This window comes from Triticum urartu, chromosome 5A (genome assembly GCF_056163025.1).
Source record: "Triticum urartu cultivar PI428250 chromosome 5A, HENAU_Tu73, whole genome shotgun sequence".
In the NCBI taxonomy this organism is placed as follows: domain Eukaryota; kingdom Viridiplantae; phylum Streptophyta; class Magnoliopsida; order Poales; family Poaceae; genus Triticum; species Triticum urartu.
The window spans coordinates 671,398,782-671,418,398 of NC_141877.1; the positions used below are offsets into that span (position 1 = coordinate 671,398,782).

The 19,617-nt window shown below is 46.9% G+C and overlaps 2 protein-coding genes across 2 annotated transcripts; one reads left to right on the forward strand and one right to left on the reverse strand.

The window, feature by feature from the left end:
- The first annotated feature begins 582 nt into the window (after positions 1 to 582).
- Positions 583 to 5,507, forward strand: LOC125511578 (uncharacterized). The gene is made up of 5 exons (XM_048676987.2): positions 583 to 1,121; positions 1,261 to 1,401; positions 1,626 to 1,757; positions 1,852 to 2,170; positions 3,741 to 5,507. Exons 2-5 carry the CDS (start codon positions 1,285 to 1,287, stop codon positions 5,144 to 5,146), a joined length of 1,974 nt encoding a protein of 657 aa, XP_048532944.1. The 5' UTR covers positions 583 to 1,121; positions 1,261 to 1,284; the 3' UTR covers positions 5,147 to 5,507.
- A 6,379-nt stretch (positions 5,508 to 11,886) lies between these two features.
- Positions 11,887 to 13,335, reverse strand: LOC125506484 (uncharacterized). The gene has a single exon (XM_048671289.2). It carries the CDS (start codon positions 13,044 to 13,046, stop codon positions 12,129 to 12,131), a length of 918 nt encoding a protein of 305 aa, XP_048527246.1. The 5' UTR covers positions 13,047 to 13,335; the 3' UTR covers positions 11,887 to 12,128.
- Positions 13,336 to 19,617: the final 6,282 nt, after the last annotated feature.

Below are 19,617 nucleotides of genomic sequence, written 5' to 3' on the forward strand. Positions count from 1 at the left end.
AACCATAGTAGTAACTCCCGTGTGTACCACCAGCACTTATAAGACAAGATCTCCGTAAAGAGGGACCATGCACGCATGCATGCATAGTAAGTAATCAGTTGTTAGTCGTTGGCTTAAACCGGTGGCTAGGTGTGATTATTTAGCATGCAAATTGCAATGAGGCCGACAGGGATCCATCCCATCCGGGCTCCCCTGACCCCTTCCACAGTTGACACGCAGGCCAACAAGCAACACACACAAAGATCATCTCATCAGCATCGCACACCCACACGAGACACTACTTTATTCATTCATTATTCAATCCATCCAGACGTCCACACACAGACTGTGCCTGCCCAAGATATTTTATCATCTCTCGTTGATCCTAGTACCAAGGATTTTTATTTTAACCCAGAACAAAAACCGGTTCAACAGTCAACATTCAGCACCTAATTTCTGCAGAAAAATTCACAGCCAGTTGAAATGCCATATTTCCAAAATTCAGAGCTCACGGTGGGAGCATAATTGACGGGCTCTGTAGCAGCAGCAGCAGTACCAAATGGAAGTGCAGGGATCCGAATTCACAGCAGCGGCAGCAGCAGTAGTTCCAAAGACCCGAGCTTTTGGAGGAGAAAAGGAAACAGTGCAGGGGTCCAATATCAGCACTCACTCTACCAGTAAAAAAATACCCCTCCCTACTCCAAAAGAGAGAGCAGCGGCAGCAGAGAAGCAGAGAGGAGAAAAGCAGGAGAGAGAGGAGTAGCTGACACTACAGCTGAGACGGGACAGCGGCACCCAGAGCAACCACAGCTCCCCTCCCTCCCCTCCCTCTATCCCGTGGAAGGAGACCCAGATCGGCTCGGCTCCTCGCTCGCTCGCTGTCCGGCGGTAAAAAGGAGCAGGGGGCAGATTCATCGCAGACAGGTAGGGGGAGCGGAGAAAGAAAACAACTCGGCGCAACAGCGACGGCCGAGATGTGGTGAAAGAGAGAGCTGCCTCCCTCCCTCCCTGCCTGCCTGGGGAAAGAAAGAGAGTAGAGAGAGGAAAAACATCACAAGAAAAGCATGCAGAAAGGAGGAGGAGACCAGTAGCTAGCTAGCTTCCTCCCCTGCATCGGCCGCCAATTGTTTTCCCTCGCCGAGGTAAGTAAAATCTTGGCCGATGTTTTCTTGTTTTAATCCGTTGTTTATTTAGTATATTTGGTTGCCTTTCCTCCTGCCGGTCGATTTGTTTGTTTGATCTCAATTAGCTTCTCTGTTGCTTGCTTGTTGTTGGGTACAGTCCAGTCCAGGGAGGGGGCAGATCATGGCCGCCGTCATGGATTTGGATCTCAACTGCGCGCCGCCGTCGCCGGAGCCCGCGCCCCAGGACCACCGCCTCGGCCACGCAATGCTCCGCCAAGAACACGCCTACCGCCACCAGGTGCCTTCCCCTGCTTACCTACTTGCTCCCCGCAAAAATCTCTTCTTTCCTCACCAGCCAGCCCGTGTAAATCACGATTAAAAAATAAATAATACAGCCACGAATAAAAGTCAATTATTTTCGCAATTTCTTCGGCAGATTGGATAGATGTAAAGCTAATTTGGTTGTTGTACTGTTAAATATTTCCCTTGCTCATGTGGTTGCATCTGATTTGGTGTTTGTAGGTCGAGGACCTGCATAGGCTGTATTGGGCGCAGAGGAATCTCAGGCCTGATGTGCCCTTCTGGGAGCAATCCCATGATGTCCTCTATCCCACCCATTCCATGCCCATGGCTACTTCCTCCCAATCCCACATGGTGAGCTATGCTATTCAGGCCAAACAGGAATTACCTAAACTTTCCCCAAATTCCTGCTGCTAAATCAACAAGTCTCTCTGCTTTGCCGCCACAGATTGATCCGGATCTGCTGGGTGCTTCTTCTCATGAGCTACGAGGCAAGCAGGCCATTTGGTGTGGCAATGGGGTTGCAGGGAATTTGGGCGCCGAGGGTTCTTCAGTCAGGAGGAAGCCTGATCATGGTGGTGGTGTGCAGGGGAGGTCTGGTTACCGTCGCATGATCGATCTAGAGAAACCAGCGACATCAGAGGACGACGATGATGATGTGGAGATCTTGTCTCCTGCTCGGTTCAGTGACTATGCCAAGCGCAATGCTGGGTTTGTGGATAATTCTCAGTGTTATCCAAGGGAGAATGCTGCCCATGTTCGTTTCGGTGAGTTCAAGAGCATTCCTCCCTGCCCTGCCCTGCCTAGTTATGTTAATATAACTATCATTGTCTACTTTGGTAGAGTAAAACTGTTTTGTCAAGCAAAACTAAGAAATGCAGAGTCAAATGCCTTCCTAATAATAAGTTCGTTTGATAGAAATAGAATGGTCCTTCACATTAGAACTTAGATTGTTATTATAAAATGAATCTGTGAGTAATGAATCTTGATTAATACATGTAGGCTGCAGTTATGTGCTTTGGGTTCAAACTTGTGTCCTGCAAGGTTGCATTGTCAATAATGTTCACACCATGCCATTGTATTGTAGGCTAGATTATTCTCCATTCTTTCTATACATTCCCAACCATTTAAGTTTCATAGTAAAAGAACAGGATGGCCGGAAAATTCTATGTACCACTTACGTAATTGTGTGTTATGCTAGCCCCAGTTTTTTACAGTATAGCTTTTACGTATAGCTGTAATTTGTGCCTGCAAGCTTGAATCTTCTAGTCTTGTTGTGCTGAAACATCCATTTAGCTTATTATTTGTGCCTGCAAGCTTGAATCTTCTAGTCTTGGTTTGCTGAAACATCCATTTAGCTTAGTTCGAAGAAAACATCCATTTAGCTTATTTATAGGAAAAACACCCATTTAGCTTCAACGGAATGCGTGCTCTTGTTGTAATTCTCTAGACTCTTACAAAATAACCTCTAGTCAGTTGCAAGCCTGGATCTCTCTTTCAGTTTGTTTAATCAGTTGCAAGCCTGGATCTCTCTTTCAGTTGGTTTCTCTGGGCAACAGTTCATTTGTTTATCTTGATGATACATGAACATGAAAGGCTTCTTTGATTTATTTATTTTTCCTGTCTTTACGTGAGTTCCTTTATCCATTGTTTGTAATACAAGAGTCTAAGAGACACAGTATTATTACTAATTACACTTTAATGATCGCTCATTTAATAACTAATGCTTGACAGTACTAAGAGATTGTAAGTTGGCCAAGTTTATCTGCTATCAGACCAGATGGTGTGTTGCCTGTATTTCATCTTTTTTGTCAATGGCAACACATTAAAGTATTAATCGAGTCTATATGCGCAAAACATACACTATAATGTTCTTTGATTGGTAAAGAATTTCGTGACTTACGGAATTTAAAAGTGCAAGCGATTTGATAAGGGATGTTAGATTGCATCCTCTGCATTTTGATCATTGTTTACCTAATCATTACCTCTACCAATTTGTGTTCATTTCAATTAGAATAGCATAAATGTTCCATGTTCCATCAGCAACATAATTTCCCTGGCTAAATATGTAATTTTTTAGGAGTAATATTCCATTCAGACTGGAAGAAAACTAACCCATTGAGTAGAACATATCATAATGTTCGTGTATATCATTCTAACTAGATGTGTTCCCAGCTTTCTGTATGACTGCAGTTAGTGTAGTGCTTATAGTTTAGTGAATGTCTTGTCTTGTGCATACATCTTGGACTGCATGTTATTCATTGGTTTCTGTAACTCCAGTGGAAAAGTGTGAGATTCTGTTGGGGTATTTGCCTGACTCTGTTTATCACCTTTCAGGTTCAACTGGATCTAGTGATACCCCAGACAGTCATTCGCCAGTCAAAGCAAAGGCTACTGCATCTGGACGCATGCTTATCGACCTGAATATAGCTCAAGAAGATGATTTAAATGTTTGCCCTGATTCTTCCAAAAACGTGTTCGGTTCTCTTTTGGCTAGTTCAAGAACAATGCAATCAGGAGAAGGTTGCAGCAACTCCAGCAAAGCATTCCACATTGGGGGTGAATCTAGCATTGGATCCTCAAAAGGGTCTTCGATCACAGTTGCGGCATCAATGTCGGCCCCAGACAGCACAAGGGAAGTGATGGCCAGAGGTATTTGTGACCCACAGAGCAGTTCTAAGCCTTTCCGCGTGGAAGCTTCAAATCATGACGTGCGTCTCAGAGGAAATATCCAGCATCAACATACACTAGATAATGTCTCTGGAATGAGTTCTCAGGCCTCTATGGAAATTCCGCGCGAAGAGATATCAGTTAGGGCGAGCGGTCGACATTCTTCTTCTTCTTCAGATTTACAAAAAACAGGACAAACAGCTGTGTATAGGGAATGCCAAGAGGAGAGTCTAGCAGTAATCTGTGATGATGAAATGGAGGGTTTTGACTTGAATGTGTCAGTTGGAAGCATCGAGCTCCCATCGATGATGGATAGCAGTCCCAGAGAGAAACATGCAAGTAGTGATGGTGTTGACAAACTTCTAAGTCATTACTTTACTGAGGATAAGGTCCAGGAAAACATTTCTTCCCTTGAATGTCCAACTATCATAGACCAACAACAAATGGCTGAGAGTATGGACGGTAAGAGCGTACAGTCGCCAGACTCCGGAGTTGCAACAAACAGATCGATGTCGATTCCAGAAACTCCTCAAGGTCGTGACTACGCTTGTCCAAGATTGAGACCATCAAGTAACGGAGAATCAAATTCTATGAACGCGCCCATCACATATCAAGTTGTGACAGAAGATGAGTTACTAGCGTCCACAGCAGCTCAGACACTCGTTTCCTTATTCACGGATAGCGCTGCATGGATCACAGACAGCCATTGCAGCAACAACCAGGCAGATGCTCAGGATGGAGGCGATGAACCGCAGGTTTCGCTGGACTCTTTCGAGGAAGGCGTGATGAACCTAGAGGCTCTGAGAGACGATGGGGATTCAGTCGCCGTGAGAGCGCCGGACAAGGACGGGCCTTCGTGTGGGATCAAGCTGAGGAGAGGGAGGGGAATGAGAGACTTCCAGAGAGAGATATTGCCCGGGCTGGTCTCCCTCGCGAGGCACGAGATATGCGATGACTTGCATGCTATAGGGTATGAGATCAGGAAGACTAGGCAGAGAAGGGCGCCCGGGGACAAGTACGGCCCGTCGACCCGGTCAAGGCTGCCTCGGCGTTGCTCGAATGCATGGAACTAGTGAGAGTTTTTTCATACCGAAGCACCAGCGAAGCGCAATGCCGACGAAGGAAATGTGGGGGAGTAGGAGTTGTGAGGGTAATTCTGGCCAGCTCTGTGAATATCGCCGTGTATGAATTATGAAGCCGGTCTGCTGCTAGCGCCATCGTTCGGTTGGAGAATTCCTTTTGTCGGTTAATCTACAAAAAAGCTTGGTGATAATGCCGGAGGGGTGGTAGGTTGCGCCTTTTATTAGTAGCTCCAGATTTATATTTAGCAAGTGAAGTGATGATGGTAAAGCTCGACAATTTTTTTGTTTCTGTAACCTGGAAGAATCATTTGGATGAATGGCCCCATAGAACAAGGCTCCCTCCCTGTGTGTACATTCTTTACTGTATCTGTTGGGTTACTTACCATGCTAGTTGACACACATACGGTGTACAGCCCTGTCCTGGATGGCTGGTGGTCCAAATACCTGCCCTGCCCTGTGCAAAAAACATCCAAATTTGGCACTTGTTTGCATACAAACTGGGCAGTTGTTTGCATCCAAATTGGGCAGGTTTGTTTAAAGTGACATCCCGCAAAAGCCATGAACTACCTGCTATCAGTTTGTAATGTAGCCAAGATTTATGATCACATAACGCCAGATAAACTTGCAATCATATTATTTTTTTCTAAAAAATTGTTGGCATAACTAAAGTGCACCAGTCAGCTAGTCTTTTTTTTAAGGATTGAAATACTAGAAATCTAACGTTGAATTTTAAGCATGCCGAATTGCACGTTTCTAATGTGTTCTGCTTGTTAAAGAAAATTGTCATACTCGTGACTACATAATTTGCCAGCCGGGGCATTCGATTTGCCATGATAAGAAAAGTTGACGATCGATTTATTGCAAAATCCAAAAAAGAATGTGAAAAAACAATCCAGGTTTAGCAGGTGAATAATATGACAGCAACTGTCAGTACTACATGACTGATACTGCTACATCAGTGTGCAGTGTGTAGCACACGTAGAATCGGACAGCGCCACAAATGTCCAGATCGAATGGCCATCCATCCATCAGTCTACAGTCGGCCCACAGATGATATCTCGGTCGATTGAGATTTGGTTGTGCATCACTGCATCTGCATGCATGAACTCGGATTCACGAGTATTTGTTTGGTGTCTGAATACAGGGCGGTCTATGAGACAAACACGGTGGTGGTTGGCAAAGCCCAAGGATTTTATTAGTCTTGCTAAATCTCAGTCGATTGAAATTTGATTATGTCTCGATCGATACTACATCCATGTGATCTTAAATTAAGATCCCTGCAAAAAAATCAGCTCTTTTCTATTTTCTTTCTTACTGCATGTTATGTCACGTGGCTAGGACCTGGTTAAGTTTGGTAGACGGAGACGAAGCCACGCCCTTATTTCACATTTTCCCTGCCTTCTTTTTCTTTTTTTTTCACGTGGAAAAATAAGCTGAGTCTTGGTTGACCCATTAGAGGAATCCTTAAAAGGGCAAGACTAGTCATGGTGGGCATATGCATGCATGGATGCATGGTGGGTGCAGTGCAGGCCAGCCCCTTCCCAGTTGCACATGTGCATCATTGTTTGTTGCATTTGCCTCCAAAAGTGTCTGTCAGGAACATGCATGCTCTCTCATCAGTTCTGAAGACTGAGAGCACTGTGCACTGTTACTGCATCTGTCACACAGTGGTTTATGCTAGAAAGGATTGTTAGGCATGGTGTATAAGTACTCCCTCTGTCTCAAAATAAGTGTCTCAACTTTGTACTAGCTCTAGTATAAATTTATACTAAGCTCAAAACATTTATTTCGGGACGGAGGGAGTACTTAGTAGGAGTATAATATTCTGTCGTATCGTTGGAACCAGCATCCACTCCACTAGTTGCTGCCTCAGGGGCATGATGATCATGGAGTAGTACTTGTTTTATCAAGAGGATACTACTAGTAATAGACAGCAAGCAAACAGTTTGATGATCCCTCTAGCTTTTTTTTGCTCTACTACTAGTATCTTGTTTGAGATCAAACATGTCTGTCTGCAGGCCAGGATGCAGTGCAGCAACCGGACAGACATCATCATCATCATCAGACATCAGCTGCTGTTATGTCAAGCAAGTACTAGTACTACAACTGAACCTTAATACGTACTAAGTACTATTCTGCATGGATCAGTAACCTGAAGAAAAAGATGGTGAATCTACTGTAAATACTCTACGCGGATCAAGTAGTGAGCATTGATCATCAAGGTGCTGCTGCGGCTGGTGGGTGGACTAGGATCATGCCATCATCAATTCAGAGGAGAAAATAAACAGGGGAGGGAGGTCTGCTGCTGCTGCTGGGGCAGCCAGTGACATGTTATGAGTGTGTGTGTCTGAAGAACTCTGAATAACAAGCCTCCTCAGTCAATTCACACACCAGCAGCTCTGCATCTGCATGATCTAAATGAAACTTCAAATCTTTCTCAGCATCCAGCATTCATTTCTTTCTGTGTCTGTCTGTGTGCGTGTGCGTGAGAGATAACAGTCATACAGTCAGAGAACAGTCTCGTCGCATATCTTTCTCGGCATCTTTTGGATGAAAGATTATGCATGCAGGATCGTAGGAGCACTGTACAAACACTGCACTTGCAAGTTGCAATTAGGTGTAGGTGGCCACCGCCCTGAATACACACACACACACATGATCCATAAATTGTGCAGGTGGTATGCTGCTAACAATGTAACCAGATGCACAGAGACAGCAGCAGTACAGGGCCACCCAATGATTCAAAATTTGGCGTGGTCCATATGTATGTATACCCGTGCAGTGCAGTTGAGACTGCAACAACTGAGTTGCTGTAAAAAACTGTCAAGTGAGTGACACACTGCTGCTGCTGTAACAATAACACCGATGAACATTCACAAGGGCATCTCAAATTTCATCCCGCATCCGTCCACAGACGGGGACCAATCCACGCACACAGATGCGAGAGGACGGCATCCAACGCTAGCCTCATACATTTTGGCAACAGTTCAAACCAACCGGACGAAATTCGTTCAAATATGGCGGCAGGGCACGGCCTCGGCGATGTTCTCCTTGTCATCGGTCTCGCCGAACATCGCCTCGCCCGCCTCGTCGTCACACTCCTTGTCGACGGCTACCACCTCTGCCACCCACGGGTGGTACCGCCAGCGGGCAAGGCGGATCTCGCGGGCGGTGCAGTATGACTCGAGAGCGCCTCCTGCTCCGCCATGTACGCGTCTGGCGCGACCGCCCTACCGGCGACGAGCTGCTCCTCCACCCGCAGATGCTCCTGGAGGAAGTGGTGGTTGTAGGCGGCATCGGCCTGCGCCTCGCAGAACTGCTCCTCCCACTCCTCGCGCATCATGTTCATGTAATGGGCACGGGCCTCGCGGCATGATGATGGTGGCGCGGAGGACGATGGTGGCGCCAGCTCGTTGTCGTTGGCCGCATCCTCCGGCTGTCTGCCGACCTGCCAGCCGGCAGCAATGGCGACCATCTCCTTCTTTTGGTCCGGCGTCAGCCCGTCCTAGAGAATTTTGGGCGGGAGGAATTCATGGTGGGAGTGGTGGAGAGAGGGATTGAAGGCGGATGGCTGCGGCTACGGCCAGTGCAGCGGTTTATATAGCAATGGCGGGCGGCTCCGGAGGAGACGCCTCGGCAACCGCGTGACATCAATGTGAGCGGCAGACAGACGGACGAACGACCATCGTGTCATTTGAACGTGCAACAGTCACCTGCACCGGGAAGCGGTGCGGGCGACCCTCTCTCGGCTGGCGCGTCATTTCAGTGCCGGCGCCAGTGAGCGGTTGCGTCTGCTCTGGCCGGGCATGAATGTGGGCACTGACGCTCTCGACCGAAGCTGGCCGTTTTGGGCGGGAAGCGCGCGCGGGTGGGGGGTGTTCTCGGTGCTTCAGGGCGGTCAGAAGCGGGCTTGGGAGCGGTCCAGACCGCGCCACGGACCGATACAGACCCGCATTGGATGGCTTTAGCTGTCCAGACAACGCGCTCCGAACGCATACAGAAGGTTTGAGGGTCGGCGTTGGTGATGCTCTAAAACAATGATACCAACGCATCAGACATCAGAGCAGTCACTCTCATTTCCACAATACTAAGTTAGGGCGGACGCCTAAAACGAACACATTATTCATCCGCGGACATGGATATGGAGACATCCAGACACATTTTAAACGGATCTTAAACAAACCGAACGATTTTCATGCAAACTGAATGATTTTCATTTAAACCATATCAAATTCATTCAGAACATTTTTGACATATTTCATTAAACAGAAGTGTCTGAAAGTTAACCTAGTCTGAATCTTCACCTACGTCTCTGCTTCAAATCCTTGTTGTTCCCCATGTCCGGCATCTTCGTTGGCCGTGAGCTTTGGGTAAAGCTTTGGGATCGTTGATGAGAAACAGTAAGATATTGGACACAGATACCTCATCAGAGTTCACGACCTAGACGTCACCCGTGGAGGTGAGGTCCACACTAGACATGGGCTGCCGACCTTGTGTTAATGGCCCGGGCGCGACCCGAAACTGCGACACAAATGACACGGAGCTACCGGCGGTTCCGTCCACGATCCTTAGCACCGCCTCCATGTCTGACTATGTCGGGATCGCGTTGCAGTTGGTGCATACGCTCCCCTGGCCTCGTAGAGCGCCCGCTGCTCGGCGACGAAATTTATGTTCTCCACGGCCAGGGCCGCCATGGCCTCCTTGCCCGTGAACTCGCTGCATATTTGATACTCGGGCAGTCGGTGATGGGCGTGATTCGCCAGGAGGAAGAGGTTGTAGCACTACTCCTCTAGCGGCTGCCGGATCGCCGACACCAGCTGTGGAGTCGGCTGATCCTACGCCATGACCTAGACATGGCGCGGGCGGTGCTCTTGACCGGCACGCTTCAATGTCGGCCCTAGTAACCGGCCGCGTTCACTCTGGAACGACATTGATGCGACGCGGGGGTGTAGAGGTGCGGTCATGAGGGAGAGGGCGTAGGCGCATGGAATATTTTTTGGGTGGGGCCGGGGTGTCAGACGCGTACGTGGCGGAGGTTTAGATGCCCACGTAGCCCCCCTCCCCCAGTTTGCATCCTGTTTGCGGAATTTTGGACAATCGAACACATCGACGGGTCGTTGGGTTACCGTGTTGGACGGCAAAGTACGCATTGACAACTTGATTGAGACTTTTGGGGGCGTTTTGAGGGTCCAGTTGTAGAAGCCTTTACTGCTACTACTACATATGTGAATAGTGAATTATCCAGGAGGGGCGTTTTGGCTCGCAGGAGCATATGCTTCCGAATAAATAGTAAATTAAAAAATGTAAAAAAGAATAAAAAAATCTGATTTTTTTATAGATGTTCGTGTTAATGTCGCAAGCATGCTTGACAAATGTCATGCGAAACGGAGCAACAATGTTTCGTCGATGAAAAAACAAAATTGGGGTGATATTTGGTCTTGTATTTGTTTTGTTCTCCGGGAGCCAAAATGCTTAACATTTTTGCCTCAAAATTTGTAGTTAGCATTTGTATGTGACTATGATCACATGAAAAATTTATCTTGATTTTTTTGACATTTGAAAAATTACTTTTGGGCCTCCCGGAAGCCAATCCGGAATTATCCGGCAATGTATACATGTATGTACTCAGGTGGGCCCGGTCCTGTGTACAACTACTGTAGTGCTATAAATAATCATAAGTAAGTAAAATCGAGCAAAGCTTGTAAACCCAATGAATGGAAGGAGATTGATTGAAGGCAACGAGCCAGCCAACCAACTAACTCTACTGCAACAATTTATTCCAGTCCTTGGAAGGCAGGCAAGAAGAGGGCGCCCACCCGTACTGATCCCAAGTGCTACCTGCATTATGATGTCTATTTCCTTTCCTTAGATCAACAGATAATCAAAATGCATATTTGTTCCATGATGCTTGGAACAAACCATGGATAAGAGCGCATGAATGCTAGGGTGACATTTCTGGTTGCAGACCAAGATGATGCAGGACCATACGCATATGCAATTTCAGCTGCAGTCCTACCCACACAACACATGGCGCCCCCGTCCCATCCCCATGTGTGCGTGCTGCCAGTGAGCCAACCGCAGGCCCTTCCAACATTGATGACATCGCTATTGCGTGCATATGATATGAGCCTTTTTTTACTGTTCATCGCTTGATCCAGAACACATCCAGTAGAGCAGAGTAGAAATTCTGAAGCCATTGATCCGAAGAGCCAAGAGGAAGCTTAGTGACAAGCGGGTGCGGACAAGACGACCCAACAAGATAGCCTGGACTCTTGCCTGCCGCAACGGAATTCCGTTGTCGGTTCCTCTGGCCCTGCCCGCGAGTGTTGCCAAATCCGAAATCCGGCGGAAAGCAGCCGGAGGAAGAAGACGAGCGCGTGGTGACAAGCGGCGTGCGTCACCTTCGTAGATTGATTACTGTAGTATAGTCGTAGTACAGTACCTACGACGACAGCGGATCTCTCACCGAATTCCTGTGCTGAATCTGCTGAATTTCTGTGCTGAATCTGCTGGATTTCAGTGCTGAATGGGCGCTGATTGACGGACCGATGGCGACGGCGCAACGGAACGGAACGGTGTGCGGTCGGTCGTGCTGTGCTGTGTCGTGCGTGCACGGAAAACAATGGCGGATTGGGCTCTGAAAGTAAGAGATGAACTGCATTTGTTTGTACGGTGGTAAAAAACAATGGATGGGTGTGCAGTTGGGGCACCGAAAGTATGATGAGACGATCTGAACTCAAGTAGTGGCTGCATTTCTTTGATGTATGGTACAATTTCGGTCAACAATCGTGGGGGGTGGAAAACAATGGAGTTTTTTACAGTCTCACATGCACACATTGCATCGATCTATCGGTCATGGAGGAATGGGGGGAGGAAGATCGATATCGATCCAAGCCTAGCTAGCAGTTAGCGGATTAGTGAGTGGCGGTGATGGTGATTAACACGAGAGTGAATCCATGGCAAGGGCTTCGGATCAGCTGGAGGAGCTGTGCAGCTCCGGAGGAGGCTTGACCCTGTACACCACGAGGAAGCACGGGAGCACGGCGCGCCGGTCCAGCACCACCAGCTCGCCGTCCCCCGGGTCCGCCGAGTCGTACTCGCCGGGGTGCTCGTCGGTGGAGCCGCGACGGACGCGGCCGGCGATGACGCGGCACACCAGCATGCCCCTGCGGCCCTCGTGGCTTCCGCCCCCGGCGCCCGCGTCCGCCGCGCCGCTGCCGGCGAACGTGCGCACGGCCCTGGCCGCGCCGGCCTGGTGGCACGTGGCGACGGTCGCGCAGATCACCTCGCTGCCGCCCCCGGCCTCCGCGGCGGGGCGGCACTGGAACCGCATCATCTCGTTGCCGTCGGCGGCGCACCGCGCGTCGCCCGCGGCCTCGCCGCGCGCCCGGGCGGCGGCGCGAGCGCACTCGAAGCGCGCCACCGCGCGCGCCGTGCTGTGCACCCGGAAGAGCGCCTCCACCTCCGCGGCTCCGTCGGTGCGCGCCCAGCCCGACGCGAAGATGAGCTCGACCACGCGCCGCGACGGGTGGCCCTCGGGCAGCTCCGTCATCTCCAGGAGCGCCGAGCTCGGCCGCTCCAGCGACGCCGCGAGCGGCAGCCTCGGCTTCTCCTTCCTCGCGAGCTCGGACGTGGCGTCCTCCTTCTTCTTCGTCTTCCTAGCAGTAGCAGTAGCGGTAGGAGGCCGGTCCCGCGCGCTGGACATGGACCTAGACCGCCGACTCTCCCTGCCCCTCTCCGGCGGCAGCAACGCGACGGAGGCAGCACCCTTGACCGTCGGCGTCGGCGGGTGCTTCTTGGGCGGGGGCAGGAGCGGGCTGTACGCGTCGTCGGCGACGGCGGTAGAGTACTTGCAGCTGAGGGAGCGCACCCACGCCGTCGCCGCGGCCATTGCCGGCGAGGTACTGTGCAAGATGGACGGAAGCCCAGCACGGCGGCGCGCCGTATAAAAAGCAGAGCACGAGGGAGGAGGGGGCGGCGACTGGAGTTTGTTGCCGGGGAGCGGGCGGTGGGTGTCAACTCACCTCAGCTCTGCATCTCTGGGCGTTATTATGTCCATCAGATTTAGTCGCCACCACTCCGGCGACCGCCACCTACACCTCAAAGTAGCTCTCTCCACCACACCGACGCGTGGGCCGCCGACGCAGGCGGGTCCGGACGGCAGGGAGGGGTGTAGATGGTGTGGAATGTAACGCAGCCTTTCTCAGTTCTATTTTCTTCTGAAAAGGAAATGTGGAGCCTTTTGCCAGCATCTGGAGATCGATCCTCCTTTTGGGTCTGGTGTGGTGTACTATGTGCTTTCATGATCCGCAAATTAAATCATCACAAGGTGATGAATTGGCCTAATTTTTGGTTAAATAGACCCTTATTTTTTGTGGTGGATCAGTTTTATTTGTTGTCTTGGATCAACTCCATTCTCATGTGGATCATGTTGCCGTCATCGCCCCTCTTCCATTGAAGTCGCGCAATACTTGTTCTAGTAGACAGTCGAAAAATCGCCATGTTGCCCCCCCTCCCCCCCAACACGAACACACGAGAACAACAAAGCACCGTTGATGATGAGAAGCATAGATCAAAAGTATCCAACCTGCAGACTCATGAATGGAGATGAACAAAGATTGGATCCACGGAGATGGGCGACCGCCCGCCCGCCCCCCTCCCCACCCCACCCCCAAATCCATAGGGCACTCATTCCACATTGAATCATCGCCGAGGGACGGATCACTGATGACTGAGGTCAGTCCAAGGTATTCCGAATTTCAACCATTTTCCGAGGTATACATGTCGTACTCACAAATTTAACCACTCATGTTATAATAATTAGTTGTGATTGGCTACCAGTTCACAGTACTAGTACCATGGTACAGATTCTAAAGCCAAAGGCTTCTTAAATTTCATTGAAATATTTTTATAGGAATTTTTGAATTGCCACACTTTATCTTCATTTGAGTTTAGAGCTCTAATGGATTGTCTTATGCGAGCACGCCCGTACACTCACAACATTGCAAATTCAAAATCTTATATTCCTATGAAATTAAGAAAATCATGGTATGTATTATACACTTCCTACTTTTAGATATGATATTAACACGATTATTATCAACGAGATTAAAGAGGTGTTGTCCCTTTGGGCGTTAGCGGGTGCAAATCATTTGGGTATTGTAATGCTGTGAGAGTAGATCTTTTACTTTTCCATCTTGTGGCTCTTGTTCGAAACCTTCTTCTTAACCAATGAAATCGCAAATCTTTTACCTTGTTCTAGAAAAAAATACTTCCTACTTTTTCTTTGTGCATTTTAGAATCCATCCTTAAAAAAACTACGTTTATTTTTGGAAATTAACTCATGAATTGAATGCTGGGAAGTGATCATATAGTTCCTATGTCTACAACGCACGCATCTCCTGCTAGTATTAAGGGCCTTGAGTTTTAGTTTGGCCCCGGGCCCCCAAAATGCCAGGACCGGCCGTGGATGCACCGAAGACTAACACGTACCGGATCCCATGAGATCCGCTGAAGACACAACTCCACACGCCCACCGATAACTCTACAAGCACTTTCGGGATAGAGACTATGCGGGGAGGACCCTTCTCCATCTCGAGGGAGCCGTCACCGCCTTACCTTCCTGAGTAGGACACAACCCTCACCGACCTAAAAAAGCCTAAAAGGCGGAGTAGGAACCCTCCCGTCGGCAAGGGCCGAGGACAACCGGGCTTTCATGACCCTAAGGCCACCGGAGATGAGGCGGACCTACGGCTGCGCCGACGGGAGGCGGAGCACTCCCTTTCTTCTTGATAACGAACTGCAACGTTTTCGAGGAGTGAGTACGAATATGCTCCTCCATGTGTAGTAAATCGACACGGTATAAATCGATATAAGCCCACCGGGGCAATGCAATCAGACGCATGTCGACCATCTCGCCACAGCCGTTTTGGACTACCTTACCATGGTGCTCAGATCGTCCCTTTCTTATCTCGTGTCTAGCCTATCAACTTCATCTAATCCATTTGGCTACTCTAGTGCCTTTGTAGAATAGGTCCTTAGGGCATGTTGGAGGAAATACCATTTGAGTCAGTTTTGAATACTACTCCACTCATGTTTTTTCGGTGCATCTAGTGGATTGTCTCATGCAGAATTACTATGCCATTGAGTATATTCCTTCCTTGCATGAAAGCCGTTTGAGATGGCCGGACAACATGGTCAGCTACCGAGTTCAACTTATTCGTCGCCGCTTTAGTGAAAATATATCTTGAAGATGACATTAATGAGGCATATGGGTCTGAATTGTTTGATCTATTCGGCCTCTTTAATCATCGGCAACAAGACAATCTCGGTAAAATTAAGTCTGAATAGGTCAAGTCGGTCGACATGTAGACAATTGAACAACTCCGTAAGGTCATTCTTAATGTTATCTTAGAAATTCTGATAGAATTCTGCGGGGAAACCATCCAAACCGGGAGCTTTGTTGTGTTCATTTGGAATACCGCATATCTCACCTCCTCTTTTGAGAAAGGTGCCGCGAGGATATTGTTTTGTTCTGTCGTGACTTGTGGAATATCACCTGTTTGGGTCTCGTGATGAAATTCCCTTCAGCCGGCACTCTGAACATATATTTGTAGTATTTTTGTGATATACTTTTTGAGCTCCTCCCGATCTTTGATCCACCCCTCATCCTATTAGAGATTGTAAATATATTTCTCCTTTGCCGCCCATTGGCAACCTCTCTTGTATTACTACCCCCATCAAAACGAAATCAGTTTCGGATCTCTAGTAGTATTTGATCTCCTCTTCTCATAGAAGACGGGCAACCTTCTCATTCGTTTGATTTTTCAATTCAATCTATTATTGAGATAATGTGTGTGTCTCTGCAATTTTGTCGAGGTCATCAATGATGTTATAGAGCTGTCGCTTTTATTTTTTATAAATTTCGTTGGTGTGTTTCGCCCATCCAGAGAGATGTTGCCTCATGGCTCATATTTTAAAGATCTATCTCTGAATAGGTGTACTACCAACGGCGGGCCTCTCCCAAACATTCTTGATTATGTCTACAAATTCGTCCCTACAGAACCATCCCAAGTCAATTTTGAAAGGGCATCAGACAGCTCGGTTCCTAGAGTTAGAATCCAGAATGACGGGTGCCTTTATAAAATAGGTGCAGGTTACATATGGGTTTGACTAAAATATCGAACCCTCCGAATACACATATTTGACACAGTTTCAACACTTGATATTTTTTCTCTTTTTTTGTGAGATACTGATTTTTTGGTTTAGCACAAAATATAACTGCATGTGGAAATAAATGTCACTTCCTCCATTCGAAAATGCATGTTGTGGTTTTAATTAACCACTTTGTTTTTAGTATTTAATCACAATAGCTATATGTAAGTTGACATAATTTTTAATTTGGGCAAGTAGATTTTGTGAGAGGAGAAACCGTTTGGAGGTGAAAGAAGGCTAGAGGAAGAATAAAGAAGAATGACCGTTGAATCTTAATCTAAAGACCCAAAAATCGACTCACCCAAAATAAATTTTCAGGCGACTTCATATAGCCGATCCCAATTGTAGTTTTTTAAGCTAATCACTCACGCAGCCATTAGGGTTGTGGGATGGCCGAAGCATATTTAAGAAGTATGCCCACAACTTCTAAGATAGACTTGCAGATTGAGTCGGAGCAACAAATGTGTTTGCTTTGGATCAACTCCCTTTCTGCTTTTGATGCTCACTGCGTTTCTCTTTCTCCCTAGCTTTCTTGACCTGTCTATTTCTTTTTCCTTGCGAGATACTACTGACTTTTTTGGTTTGTCGATACTGCTGTACCGCAAATCAAAACTGCATTTAAATAATCGAGACCTCATGTTTAGTACTTAATCATACCTTTTGAGCTAATTTTGCACTAAATCACTCAACACATTCGTTAGGCAAAACAAATTTTAAAACTCCACAAAAGGGCACCCGCGGCGATGTTTCGGACGAATGCTTCGTGTCGAAGTCATTACTGCAGCGTATAGATTGTCTTTAGTTACGTGTCGGCGTTCCGGATTATTTTCCTATCTTATGCATGCATGGTTCAGGATACATGCATAATTGAACAAGGTTTGTTCATCGATCTATCATTGAACTCAACTACTGTAGCAAATATATCGACGGTGCGCGCCTGACATTGACATGTGCACAATAATGCTGTACCATGTTCGTGCTCATGCATGCACCGTCACCACGTTTTCCAAATTTAAGAGCACAATAGTAGCATCGCCTACACACATATACATAGATATTCATTGTTTAATTATCTAGAGGGTGGGTTAAGATCGCCTAACTAGCTGCCTGAAACAAATCATTAACATTAATTAAGGCCCTGTTCGACAGTCATCCAGCTCCGGAAGCACGCGGAGCGATGCTTGGGCGACTCCTAGAAAACGGGCTGCGGGCCGCTCCGCTCCGGCGCGGAGCTGCGGAGCTGAGAGCTACCGAGCAGCGCCTAAGCTTTGCTTGTGCGGTGCAACACTCTTTATTTAATCAGCGCATGCCATTGACCAAAGTAAATGACAATGCAGAAAAATGCTCGTGCGCGATTCTGCCGATTGATTTCGCTGATCTGATCTGGTCTTCCATCGATTTCATTCCCTTGCATGTTACCGATGAATAAACATACTAGCATGATGTAATTCATAACCTTCACATGGACGTACATGAGATATGCTCTCCCTGTCCCAAATTATTTATCTTGAATTTGTCTAGATATAGATGTATCTTAGTGTTAGATACATCATCCGTATCTAGACAAATATAAGACAGGTAATTTGGGTGGAGGTAATATGTATATATAGTTGACGAACCATTTCAGGTAATTAACCAGATTATCAAGGTCTGATCATCTTCTTGACAGAAGAAAAAGTATAATCCAGTTGGTAATGACAAGCACACTAGTTTCTTATGGTAACCAGTACTATCTATAGGCAGCTAGCCACACATAGAAGGCTCTAGTACTACCTAGCTAGCTCCAACATTCGTTCGTGGTCTTTGGGGCCTGATCAATCGCTTTGGCTAATTTGTTGAAGAACTAATTACCTACCTATCACGCCACATAAATCAAGTCAAGTGGATGTAACCTTGGTTTGGAGGGTTACGTGCGTGCAAAGAAGTTGAACTATATTCATAGTTAATGCGCTAAGACCACGACTGACTACTCCCCAACAGAGAAATATATAGTTGATGTGTCAAATAAGTAAGTAGAAATTAGTTGCGTTTGACGCTTTCACTCCTTGTCTCATAGTTAATGCGCTAAGACCACGACTGACTACTCCCAACGAACACATGTGTAAGCTATCCAGTGTTATGTTTCCGGGTACCCTAATATTCACTAGAGGGAGTAGATATTTGATGCGTACGTGCTCGGCCTCTGCATCAGAATGATGCATGCGGTCATTTTATTAATAAGCAAACAGTCCAACAAAGTCTCCAAGTCTCAAAAAGTAAAAGAGCTCCCAAAAAGCAAAAATATGAAAACAGGATAGCCACAACCGGTAAAACGTGCTCCGGTTAGTTTGTTGGTTCGTTTCATGCAGGAATTAAGCAGGATGATATAGCCATATCATATCATATACAGGAGTAGCATATACTATATCATGTCTAATGCAGGAGTAGCATATATATCTCGTCGGTAGTTGAGCTGATCTCATGTGCTTCTCCTGTCCTCATCGACGCATTACCGATCATAGGAAAGAAAACATCACAAGGTCAAGGAGAATACCGTACCACCACCTTTTACCTATTAGTGGAGTGGAGGTTGCAAAGCAAAGCATGCAGTACAGTAGTATATGCTGCTGCATGCAAAGTTTCTTCTGACGAAATAACAGTGTGCATGGCAAAGTAAAGGTGGTGATAGAAGGCCAAGAGAAAGGGTGTGCACATTTTTGAGGTGGGATTCGATAGGGAAGGAGCCATGGAATATTCAACTGAAAACACAAAGAAGAAAATGAAGGACTCGAAAGGAGGAGAAAAGGCAAGGGCAACAGACAAAAACACAGCCCATAACCGCATGTCCATCTAACATGGTCCTGGCCAAAAGTGTATTCGCTCCGTAAACAAATATAAGAGCGTTTAGATCACTCTTATATTTCTTTACAAAGGGAGTAGCATTTTGTTTTTCCAGATTTTGTTCCTTTTTCTCTATTAACAAGTTTCAGTGTATTTTGAGTAAAATATACTAATATTTTTCATGCAATTTTGAAAAACTATTCACACATGCATTTTTAGAAAGTGTGCTTATATTTCAAAAAAATGCTCATGTAATTAAAAAGTGGTCCATATTAAAAATAAGTGGTCCATGATAGTACTGATGCTCATGTAATTGAAGAAGTTTTTTTTAATTTTCCTTGATGAAACTTTAAGAAATGTGTGAAAATGTTCTCGCATGCTTATACAATGTTCATGTTTTAGTGTTCACACCTTTTTAGAAATACTTA